The 13,526-nt window shown below is 32.9% G+C and overlaps 1 protein-coding gene across 1 annotated transcript in view; it reads right to left on the bottom strand.

The window, feature by feature from the left end:
- LOC149795463 (protein mono-ADP-ribosyltransferase PARP14-like) overlaps positions 1 to 13,526 on the bottom strand; it is a 94,328-nt gene that overhangs the window by 63,385 nt on the left and 17,417 nt on the right. The window contains exons 5-8 of the mRNA XM_089963805.1: positions 12,741 to 12,971; positions 9,872 to 10,093; positions 9,386 to 9,500; positions 4,456 to 4,572 (exon numbers count right to left, since the gene is read on the bottom strand). Coding sequence (XP_089819931.1) covers positions 4,456 to 4,572; positions 9,386 to 9,500; positions 9,872 to 10,093; positions 12,741 to 12,971 — 685 coding nt within the window. The remainder of the gene's footprint in view (positions 1 to 4,455; positions 4,573 to 9,385; positions 9,501 to 9,871; positions 10,094 to 12,740; positions 12,972 to 13,526) is intronic.

The following is a 13,526-nucleotide window of genomic DNA, read 5'->3' as shown; positions in this document are numbered from 1 at the left end:
TTACGTCACTGATACAATCTGCCAAATCGGGAGGCTGTTATCAGGGAACTAGACTAACTGTTGATACACCACCAAATAAGATTCCTTTTTTTCTTCTTGACAAAACATTTTTTGGGTGAGACAATCATCTACATCGAAACTCAATTTTTGATTTGCTCAGTTAGTATATTATTGATGTCATGATTTCATTGGAAGTAATAGTGAAACTTCTTATCATCTTTGAGGATATCTCTTAGTGCCAGTTTAGGAATTCTCTGAAACTCTCTTGCCCACTATGGTCCATTTCTGTGAAACCAAGCTATTTATTTTATGAAGTATTCTTTTAGCTTGGTTGGCTTGCTATCTTTGATCACAGTTATGAATGAGTCAGTAAATTTAAGGCAGTTTATGTTACATACACTATAATATTTTTAACAGTGTTCAATTGATCCATGAAATGAGTTCACCCAACATACGACAGGGGCTAGATTTTAAGTTTGTAGGATTTTCATGCCTATTAACTTTTCTTTTATTCCACCTCCTTTATTTGATTCAAAAGACATAACTAACATGATAATAGAAAGGAGGCCAGCTTTTAATTCAGTGTAACACTACAACAAATACTTCAGCAAGTCAGTTATCAAAACATGGTTGGCACTTAATTAGGTTCTCAGAGAAACATTTGCGGATATAGCTGTTATGGTAGATTGACACATTTTAAGTTTAAATACACATTGCATTTATGATGACTGCACTTAAGAGGAACTAAAAGATAGAATTAAAACACAAATTTCACTTAACAAAAGTTATTTAATTGGTATTTAAGTATTAATGTAGTGCCTACAAGAGGCATAAGTGACATTTTCATTGATCAAAATTTCCTTGAATATCTTTAATTACGGTGTACTAAGAATGTTGTATCATGTTCATGTATCTTCTATGTATGTATCATATTTATATATCTTGTGTACGTATCATATTGATATATCTTCTGTGTGTGTATCATGTTCATGTATCTTCAATGTATGTATCATATTGATATATCTTCAATGTATGATGATCATGTTCATGTATCTTCAATGTATGTATCAGTTCATGTATCTTCAATGTATGTATCATGTTCATGTATCTTCAATGTATGTATCAGTTCATGTATCTTCAATGTATGTATCATGTTTATGTATCTTCTATGTATGTATCAGGCCTTTGAAATCCTTTGTATGTGCCAAACATGCCTCTTGAAAACAACAACATTTTTTGACTGATTGCAGAATTCTCGTGCTGGAGATTCAAAGTTATGAATATATACCTTAAATATATATTTGTAAAATCTAAAAGTTTAAAACTTCTTATAGGAAAAAATTGCAAATAGTACCCATTTAGTCACTGTATGAGCAGACTGCATTGAACTCATGTATACATTAGCCTATGTATCCAATTATATGAGCAGACTACATTGCACTGTATGTGGTAGTTTTAGTACCCATTTAGTGATTGTATGAGCAGACTACATTAAACTGTATTAGTTAGGCAAGGACAATTCTCCCTTGAGGCCCTCTTAAAGAGAGTATAACAATGCACATTATATGATGATAGCAATAATTACTGTGTATTTTAACATGTTTAGTATTAAAATACTAAATTCCATTATCTATTAGAAACACATACATGCTCATGGTATCTTTTCTTAAATACTCTAATATTTTCAGCAGATTTTACATGTAGTGGAAGCTTATTCCATAGAACTGTACCAGAATATTGAAAACTCTTTTTAAATTGCTCTGTTCTTGGTTTTGGTATTAGAAGGTTTCCATGTGATATTGATCTCAACTGGTATTGTGTTGAAAAAGGCCTGAATAAGTCCTGAAGATACTCTGGTGCAGTTCCATGTAGACATTTATATAAAAGAACTGCCTTGTGAAAATCTATTCTGTCATATATTGTGAACCATTTGAGTTCTGTGAATAATGCTTTTGAGGGATGATCAACAGATGCATCTAAAATTACACATGCTGCTCGTTTCTGAAGTTTATAAATCCTGTCAAGCTCAGATTTAGCACAGTTTTCCCATACATTAGAACAATAATCCATTGTTGGAAGAATATATGACTTGTAGTATAGATTGCGAGTTTCCATAGGTAAATATTTCTTGATTCTGCTGAGAAGGGCAATTTTGGATGACAGTGTTTTACAAAGCTTATCAATATGGTCATTCCATAATAAATTATTATCTACAGACACACCTACAAGCCTATCATGTTTGATATTTTCTAATGGATGATTATTTATTACAAGAGATAGTTTTGGATTCCCTGACTTCTGTAGCTTTTGTGATGTCCCCAGAATCATACATTTTGTTTTACCTTCATTAATTACCATCCTATTTTGTTGTGCCCAGTTTTAGATTCTAATAAGTTCTGAATTTAATCTCATTTGGATAACTTCAGCATCAGAACTAGATGTATACAAGGTTGCATCATCTGCAGACAAATCTGTGTTTGTGGATTCATTATTTAATGGTAGATCACTGATATAGATAAGGAAGAGGAGAGGCCCCAAAACTGAGCCTTGAGGGACTCCTGAATGAATAGTGCAAGTTTGAGAGCTAATATTGCCAATGCTTACTTGTTGAGACCTTTGGTTTAGGTATGATCTAAACCAGTTTAAAGAAGGATTGTCAAACCTGTAACAGCTCAACTTTTGCAGCAGAATTTCATTATACTGTATGGGCAGACTACATTTAACTGTATACATTAGCCTATGTACCCAATTAGTCATTGTATGAGCAGACTGCATTGAACTGTATGCAGTAGTCTTAGTACCGATTTAGTGATTATATGAGCAGACTGCATTGAACTGTATGTGGCAACTTTAGCACCCATTTAGTCATTGTATGAGCAGACTGTATTGAACTGTATAAATTAGCCTATGTACCCATTTAGTGATTATATGAGCAGACTGCATTGAACTGTATGCAGTAGTCTCAGTTCCCATTTAGTCATTGTATGAGCAGACTGCATATAACTGTATATGGTAGTCTTAGTACCCATTTATTCATTGCATGAGCAGTCTCAATTTAGTGACTGTATGATCAGTCTCCATTGAACTGTATACAGTAGTCTTAGTACCCATTTAGTCATTATAAATATGATCAGTATCAATTGAACTGTATATGGTAGTCTAAGTATCCAATGTGAATTTCATACTGGATATAAATGCATATGATTAAACTTTAGCAATAATTTAAATCTATTTAATTACTTTTTATTTAATTAATTTTAATTTTGGTTTATCGATCTCATGAATGCATAAAGTGATGAAGCATTCTAAATCAATTCAACTTGAGAAAAGCTGATAATAAAAAATGACTTTTTGAAGCTAATTATCCTGAAGGCGGGGACATACCATAAATGAAGAAAAAATACCTCCAGAGAAACAAAGTAGTTGATAATTATGTTGTCAAATTACGTAGCCACATACAATTTCAACCTTAGTATTTTTGATTAACTGTATCAATAGAAATGTGTGTTGTGTGTAATGAACAGTAAAGTATGTCTTTAGTAACAATGCAAATAGAGCACCTGCATACAAACAGAACAAACTTAAAGACCTAATAATGTTTCCTACCTGAAATATTCTCAGCATGTTTTTTATTTTTTAATGTTTTTTTAAAATAATTTCATGGTGTTTGTTTTTGTAATAATATGATTATATGTTTTTTATCTTATAGGTGTTGTCTAATGTTGTAAAGCGCTTAGAGCTTCTAAAGATTAGGCGCTATACAAAGACCTCATTATTATTATTATTATTATTATATTTGGTTTCAAATCACCAGCCTGGCTCAGTGGTAAAGCCTTCAGTCCAGATGTTGAAAGAATAGTCTTTTTGACATTAACAAGACCAACTATCAACAGCAAATCAAAGAGCCATTAGAGAGAGTCACAAAGATTATAATAGGAAAGAGGGACATGTGAGGATGTCAGGTACACCTTCCTCCCATGCATGATTGATGATCAGAATTGGAAGCCTGTTTATATTGCAGCTGATGAATCAATGGAGGCCTTCTGATCCAGCCTAGGCTGCTGCTATTACAAAAGCACCATATTTGCAACCAATCTGTATCATGTTTTAACCATTTAACTTTAAATAATCATCTGGGTTGACTGAAGTCCCTATTAAACCACATATTTTTCATGAAGAATTCAGTTTTTTTAAAGAAGAAATCAAGAATAAAAGAAAAAGTAGACACCTACTGCATCACCTCTTCATAAGTGAGAGAGAGAGAGAGAGAGTCAGGGAATAAAAATAGGTTGAGTGCCAGAGAAGTTCAAATGACAAATCAAGATTACAGGTTTAATATACTTTTTAAAGTAAAAATGGATCTGTTAGACGGGTAGCAGACTAGAAACATTCCAATCACATAAAGACGAAAATTAATAGAAACTTGTAAAATCTGTCATTTTTCAAACAGATAACCTTTTCGGAGATCCAGGCTGTCATTTAAACTGCTGACAATAACATCTGCATTTTCCTCAGTTATGTCCCCTTGATAGATACAAATTTTCAAATTCCCTTCCTTGAACCTTGTTCTGTCTGAAAACATAATGAAAAAAAGTTAATAGAAATATATATCGATCCCAAAATGTTACACTATATATAGTATTTTGAACATAAGAGGATTTTTTCAATGAAATATCTTCAAGATGAAGTCTATGATCAATAATTATTTATTCCAAAAAACATAATACCGGTAACTTAGAAACATTATCAGATTACCTTATACAGATTTTAAAGATATCTTATACATTTTAATACTCTCAGTTAAGACAGCAAGAGGAACACATCGATGATCATGGATCAAGATGGAAGTCTTAACCCATAATTTTCTCCACTACATGGCCTGAAGGGATTGGATTGAAAATTGCATCAAAATGTAGAACCAGTCCACAGAAAAAAGGACTACCCTGTTCCTAATCTAGGTGGGGGCAAACATCAATGAAAATCACTATAGAATCAATGAACAAGATAAATAAAAGAAACTGGCACTGCTGGTTAGCTGGGAATAGCAGCCATATCTAGACCCTTCAATGCATGTACCAATGTACATACACCAACTGAAACAGCAAAAGTGGTGACACTGGCACAAGCACTAGAAATAGATCACAAAATCCCAACTCCACTTACATATACAGCTCGACTTAGACCTACTGTCCACAACCTGTCCTTTGAAAATTCAAAACAGTCATCCTTCAACACCTGTAGTAAAGACCACTCAGCTCAAGCAAAGAGACATGATTAAAAATGTCTACCTAACCAAGTGGCATGCCTGCCATAACACATGTTATGCACACAAAAAAATTTCTTTCTCCGAACCCCCTGATATGGTTATGTTTAAAAACACAATTTTCAATAACCTTTGGTGGAAAATAAAACCAAAAGCAAAAAACACCACTTAAATAAATGCCTGTAACATGTAGGATGCATAAATGGCCAAAAGTTGTGCTTAGAGCTTATGTAAAAGTATCCTTGTGGCAGCATATACAACACTTCAAAGGTAAATATTCATTTATAAACAACCACCATTTCATGTATCACTTAAATGGTTGACATGTTAGGTTCTTTGAAGGCTGCTCTGGATGAACCCATTTTGCTACTTGCATATTTTAAGTTCACAAAGTGGAACAACCCAATTCTTTTTAAGTTAAAGGTAAATCAAAAAGAGGTGTTACTATTTACACAAGATTGCCTTGAATGAAAATGTTTAAGCCATCTGTATTAAATATTTATTGGCAAGTTTGTTAACAGCGGCAACATTTTTTTGAAACTCATATTTTACTCCATACATAAAATGTAAGGCATGATTTTTTAAGTTGTTGGAAGAGTATTCAAGCATGATTCATTTTTGAAGGTGATTCAGAAGTAATAAGCTGTCAGCAAAGCCCAGCAAAAATAAATTTCATAGCTTCAGGTTGACAGAGTTTTATTTTGTGAAGCAAAGAGGCAAGGGGGAGGGGCTTTTAATTCTTTCTTTGCACATATTATAAAACAGTATATTGACAAAAGTTATTCTGGAATTTATAACATCAAAATAGGATCTCAGTACCAACTGTATGTAACATATTTAACATGCTGAAAAGAACATTGAGATTAATTTGCTTTCTCATTATTCATGAACTTTATCTTGTTAAAATGCCAACTATTAATTGATCTATGCTTTTCAGGATGATTTTAACCATGAAATAGATTGATTGAAAGAAAATATTGCATAATCTGTGTTGATTAAGTTTTAGCATCTGAACTGGACAGTGGCATTTATTACTGCCATGTTACCTGTAAAGCCAGCCCCATTAAACTTAAAAATATTATGTCCCCTCCCTAATTCCTCCCAATGAAATGGACAGTTCCAAACTTGTAAATTCAATCTTCTATAGAGACAAGCATGTCTCATGGTCAAACTGCATCAGACAGACTGCTGACAATGTTAACATTATGGTCACCATGAACAACTCAGTCCTGACCAGGACAACAGTAGCGTCCAGTCTCTAGCGAGTTCAAAAATGAACACTACTGACACAAGTTCTTCAAACCCTCTACTTAACTGCTGAAAGCAGCAAAGACTGCATCTAATTAAACATACATTTTGCCATCCAATGGATTTAAAGACAGAAATTTGATGTATGTTTTCATTTAAAGTCAGTGTGGTTGTAATTATGTATTTGCACATATGTGTATGTATATGGTCATTATGTTTGAAAATGCTAAGTTGACCAACTATTTCATTCTTTGTAAGCATAAGAAATGCTTTGATGAAAACAGACAAATTTCCAATAATTTTATATAGCGTATATAAGAAGATTGCTTTTTTGGATCACATGCACTGACCTGCTCCCCTCTTGAGACCTCATTACGCACACTTTTTGAGTCTCAAAAACACCCCAACACTGTCTGGGAATAGCAGGTATGAAGCAGCCAGAAGAATAAATGAAGCAGATGAAGGAAAACAGGTGGGCATGGAGGAAACAACCAGCAACATCAGTAAAGTGTAAAAGTTAAATGATGCAGTCTGCTTCATAGGAGAAAGGTCACTCCGAAAAAAAGCAGTTGTCATTCAAGCAGTGGCAAAACTCCATACATACCTTCACAAAATATTCCAAAGCTGCGTACAAGACCAACTTCATAGCTAATTTGCTTGTGGTCTGCAAAAACCTATGGGAATGACACTATTTCTGGTCTTGGACAAGTGTGTCACCCAAGACATGCAGGAAGGAACGTACCTGATTCTGACAAATATGGTCCTTTTCAGGTCTATTTAAAAAAAATAAAACTCTCATTTTGATCCCCTGAAAGCCCATTTTCCTAAATAACTCATTTGCCTCATATCAGATTTGTGACAGCCATTTAAACCTAGTTCATCTTTAGAACTGTTCAAATAAACTAGTCAATAAACTAATTAAGATCACAAACACAAAAATAATAGGCAACATTTGAGATTGGTACACCTTTTCAGAGACCTATGTGCACTTCGTAGCAAAAATTACAATCTACTGAGTAGGAAAATTAAGCAGCCATAGAATAGTATTACTATGTGGCATATGCGATTTGACCAAAGGGTTATCCCCCTAAAAGAAAACTTAGTATAATTTGACAAAACCGAATGTGGCATCAAAAAATGAATTAGTGCCCAAAAGCACACACATTAAAGTAGTCATAAATGCCTAGTAGGCAATAAATGACTTTATTCAAACTCAGTCAATTATACATTTTTATTTTATATCTTATAAACTTTATAATAAATCTTAGAAGCATTATCAAATAAATATTACAAACTTAATGATACATGAAAAACTTGATTGATCTTTATAATATCTCTTATAATATCTCTAAGAAACTCTATCATATAACATGGAAACTTTGTAACTCTTAGAAACTCTATCATTATCATATAAACTTTATCTCTGAAAAACTCTATGATATATTGTACAAAATGTTTTTATGTATCTGAGAAACTCTATCATATAGCATACAAACTTATAATATATGTGAGAAACTCTATCATATAGCATACAAACTTATAATATATGTGAGAAACTCTATCATATAGCATACAAACTTATAATATATTTGAGAAACTCTATCATATAGCATACAAACTTATAATATATGTGAGAAACTCTATCATACAGCATACAAACTTATAATATATGTGAGAAACTCTATCATATAGCATACAAACTTATAATATATGTGAGAAACTCTATCATATAGCATACAAACTTATAATATATTTGAGAAACTCTATCATATAGCATACAAACTTATAATATATGTGAGAAACTCTATCATATAGCATACAAACTTATAATATATGTGAGAAACTCTATCATATAGCATACAAACTTATAATATATCTGAGAAACTTCATCATATATCATACAAACTGTCTAAGAGAAGCTCATCACATATCAAATAAACTTGATATCTTTTAATGTTTTAGAGCTATCTAATATAATTTATAATTAGACTCAAACATTTACAACCTATGTTTGTTTTTTTATGATAAGATATTTTCACTTTTTATCACAGATTTTATATTAAAGCTCAAAAGTTATAAAGTCATTAAGATATTTTATTAAACAAATTAGATTACAAAACTATGTTTTTGTTTTTGTTGGTTTTTATCAGCACTTTTAACATGTTAATGGCTATATTATGCCAAGGAAATGGGAGTTAAGTGCCCTTCCCAAGGACACACAAGGAAATGGGAGTTAAGTGCCCTTCCCAAGGACACACAAGTAAGCTGACCTGAGCTGGCTTTGGCAGCTATTGAACTCACTACCAGTGGATTATAAGTCCAATGCTCTACCAGGTAAGTTACCATGTCTCCTAACAAATGTGATTGAGATACATTATATGATACATTAAATGATACATAAGATGTCTTTCAAAGTTTATCAGAAGCTTAAAATCATCAATAGACATCTAACTGCATCTATTGGATGATATTTTTAGCTAGCTTTTCCTTGCTGTCATATCAAGTCTTTAAGACATCAGATTAATTACATATAATATCTCATATACTTTTCTCGGATCTTTGAAAAGCTTTATAAAACATAAAGTCTATTTGTGAAACATCTGTTTCTTATGACTGCTTATAAAAATGTGACAAAAATACTGAAGATTCATAATATCATTTCAAGTTTTATTGTTATATTTCATTTTTTAGATTAAGTATTATTGAAACTCTTGAACAATTTATTTTGCATTGTATTTCATTGATCAGTTAAAAGTGCTTTTTTTATGAAAGTTTTTTCCATTTAAAAAATCTTTTCATTTTGGAGTGTAAACATGGGTAAATAAAAAGATATGAACATCAAATTCATTTTTGTCATAAAGGACATATTCTTACCTTCATCAACTTTCTTAACTTTTACCCATGATTGTTTTGTGGAGGGATTCTTGGGTGATCTTACCCCACTTTCTTCTAGCCTTCGAAGCCAACTTCTTCCAGCATCCTCAAATACCTTCCAAATAAATATTTATTTAAATTCACAAAAAGGGAAAATGGTAAGATTCTAAGGAATTAAAATTCTGATCATAAAACTGATTAAGATTTTGTTCAATGCCTTAAGCTCTCCAGCTGTAACAAGAGAAGTTAAATTTGGCTCATCATTTTTAAAAAAACAAACAATGCCCCCATTTGAAATGTAATGAAAAATACAAGACAATAAACAAAAGAGCAATTAAAACAAAGTAAAACCCATTTACAATGAACTTAGATTAAGCACATGTTAAGAACAAACAAAGTATCAGATTAGGTGCAATGGCAAATATTTAATTTGCATTTATTCCTCATGTTCAACTAACGGTGATTTAACAAAAATATGTTCTTTACCTTCATAACATCTTCATCTTTGTGGAAAATCACAATTCTAATGTTTCTGATGTATGTTCCTTGATACTTTTGACAGAAATCATACACAATTTGTAACATCTCCTTGGCAACCAAGTACTTTGGATATCTCTTTCTTCCAGTACCCACGGGTGGAAACGAAATTGAATTCATTTTCAATTTGTCAGCCTCAACCAGACATTGCAACACTAAAGCTTTCACAGCCTGTTAAAAAAGAGCAACAAATGCTACTGCACAATTTTTTTTAATGTAAATGGTATAAGCAAAAAATTTAGAAAAATGAGTGAACAAAATTATTATATTAAACTTTTGTCTTCATCCAAATAACATTTAACTCTGCTAGATTTTTTGTCAACATTCAAGCTACTGCATAAAATAGTGTTTTGAATGCAACTGAACATAGTCTTCATACACTAAACAATGATATAAATCACACAAATTCATTGTATGTCATTGTTTTTAAAGTTCAAATCCATGATTTTATCAATACAAGCAAGAGTTCTACTTTCAGTTTGCCATAAAACTATCATTTAGATACAAAAAGCATGAATTTATGTTATGAAAGAGTCACAAGGTCCTAAGACAAATCTTCTCTTTGAATGAAAAAGTTAGAGTAACTTCTGATTGGTTGAATGACAGTGTTGACATAATTGTAAAATTATAAATAAAATGAAAACTGATGCAACCAAAATTCCCTTGATAAGTGTGTCAACAGACAGATCTATATAAAGTAGAACAGGTAATCAGCCTGATAGGTAGTTTATCATTTAGAGACCTTGGACATGTTGAAAGAAGAAAAGGTAATCAGTCTGATAGGTAGTACTGCATCACAATGGTTGACCAATATACTTGTCATTTACATTATGATCAATTACTCGACTAATTTTCTAAGTCCATCAAAACACTGAAACTATACGGCACAGTTCGTTTACCTGGCTAGAAGTCCTTAACAAGAGTCCCTTGAAGGGACTGACACTCTACTGTCTCAAAAGAATTTCAAAGGAATTTAAGATAAGATCATTTCTTCCTTTTTAACTGCAGTGTTGAAACCATTTCTAAATATCTTAAGCAATAAGATTTAAAATTAGCCACTGGGGCAGCCATATTGGAGGTAAGAGGGGCAAATGTTTTCATTTATAACAGCAAGACACTGTCAGAGAACTTACAGTGTATGGTCACATGACCATTTATTCAGGAGAATGAGTGACAATTTTCAATATTTTCATTCTGGCAGCCATATCATTCTGAGGATCAACTAGATTTTATAATGAATCCTCAGGTAAAATCACACATCAACATGATTGTACAGTTTTGTAGGAGTAACCAGTAGGACAAACAGTATATAAACTGTTGTACAGACGCATGATGCTATGGCAGATCAGAATTTTGTTTGTCTGCAGTTTGACTCAACTCATAACAGAGTATACATCATAGCTGCTGTCTGGAATTAGACACCTAATTGGCCCATTTTTATTTGGGACCAACGAGGCATCATAAAAAGTCTTTTAGTGAAAGCCCCCCATAATCAATTTTGATAGGACCATCTATTCAGAAGGTATAAGTTATCACAACAAGATTTTTAAGATGGCCACAGTGGTGGCCATATCAGAAGTCTGAACAGAACCATTTTTACATAATACAGAAGTATTGTTATAAGAATCCATGTAGATATGACTTTCTTTTCAGGAATAGCAATAACAAGATTTACAAGATATCAGACTGGCACAAACTTCACTGAAGACCATCAAGACATCATAAGTCTTGAAGCGAAAACTTTAATGCTTTTGAAAAACAAGCTATAACAAACTTATGCAACTGGACAGATGGACAACAGACAAATGGCCAGCTCATACACTCTCCTGGTCTATGACCAGTAGAGCTATAAAATAAACTGTTATGATTTGATTATTTTTGGTGAAATGGTAAATGACATTGGTAACTTTGCCAAATGGTTCATTTTATAATAATAAATAAATTGACATAATGATCTTCAGATCCTGGATGTAGGTGCAAAAATAGTGAACCTTTTTCATATTTATGAGCAACTGTAATGTGGAAAACGTGTGTATGTGTGTGTGTGTGTGTGTGTGTGTGTGTGAGATGGATTTTTAATGTTGTTTTAAAAAAAAATCCATCATATCACTATGATGTCTGCAGTGTGGCAGTTTATAGTGATGTCTAGCGCTGGGGCATCATGCCGCAGACTTGTAGCATGATGTCCCACCCAGTCACATTATCCTGACACCAGGCCGACCAGTCCTAACACTAACCTCTTAATGCTGAGCACCTAGCATGGCAGGCTGTTAGTGCATTTTCATAAGTCTTTGGTATGACTTGGCTAGGATTTGAACCTGCGACCTCTCACATCTGAAGCAGATGCTCTGACCACTAGGTCATGGGAAACATTAAAGAAATGCCATTCACATTATGCTTGCAGTTCTTCAAGCAATGACATGATAACATTTAGTGACTAAATATGACATGAGGTATACTAGAAAAGGGAAAGATTACATCTCATCTCTTCTGTGAAACTGAATTTAAATGAAAAGTGTAAAATTTAGGATTGGGAAAGCCTTATGCATTGTACTCTCACTTATAAGTCCAGTCCTACTGCAAACAACATATACTCTCATCTGCCACTGCATAATGTGCAGACAGATCAGGGTCTGTTTTTTCATTCTACTGATTACCCCTGACAAAATAGGCAGATCCAGATCTGATGGCACATTATGCTATGGCAGATCTGGATCTGTGTGCTTAGCAGATGGACATGACTTGCAAGTGAATACAGACTATTATTTTTAGATTTTCAAGTTTTATTTTACAGAAGCAACCCTGCTTCAACATTTACCGGTGCTGAATCTTCATTGCTATCCCAGGCTGTTAGTGCAGCATGGAATATTTTTTTGCAAGGTAGCTTCCCAGATCCAGTGATAGCCATATCTCCATACTGTATGCCATTAGGATAGCGTGAATCACATTCATCCTGAATCTCTGCTCCTCCCTTTTTCAAAAGTGTCTTGGAAAGCTGACCCTCCTCCAGTCTCAAATCCTTTGATACTGAGTTCACAATAATATCACTCTGAAAACAAATGGGACAAAAATATGGAGCAAAGAAAGGTACTGGTATGGGTAGAATATCATCAGATTTGGGAGCAATGAGTTTTGGATCATTTTATATATAAAATTAGTACTTATTAGTAGTAGGCATATATTTGCAGTGAACCTAATCAGTAAGCCAATAATCAAGAAAACATTGTAAAGAAAAATTAGGAGATTAGATTTTCAGTTTCCTTTGATGCTGAAGCATCAGATGTAGACTAGTAGAAGATGTGCCCATACATTTGGTAGTTTTCTACGCTTTGTAAATTGATGTAGACTAGTAGAAGATGTGCCCATATATTTGGTAGTTTTCTACGCTTTGTAAATTGATGTAGACTAGTAGAAGATGTGCCCATATATTTGGTAGTTTTCTACGCTTTGTAAATTGATGTAGACTAGTAGAAGATGTGCCCATATATTTGGTAGTTTTCTACGCTTTGTAAATTGATGTAGACTAGTAGATGTGCCCATATATTTGGTAGTTTTCTACGCTTTGTAAATTGATGTAGACTAGTAGAAGATATGCCCATATATT

The sequence above is a fragment of the Sinohyriopsis cumingii genome, chromosome 7 (assembly GCF_028554795.1).
Source record: "Sinohyriopsis cumingii isolate HCF-2022 chromosome 7, ASM2855479v2, whole genome shotgun sequence".
Taxonomy (NCBI): Eukaryota; Metazoa; Mollusca; class Bivalvia; order Unionida; family Unionidae; genus Sinohyriopsis; species Sinohyriopsis cumingii.
Note: the sequence above shows the minus strand (reverse complement) of the source record. Positions and strands in the feature narration are given on the sequence as shown.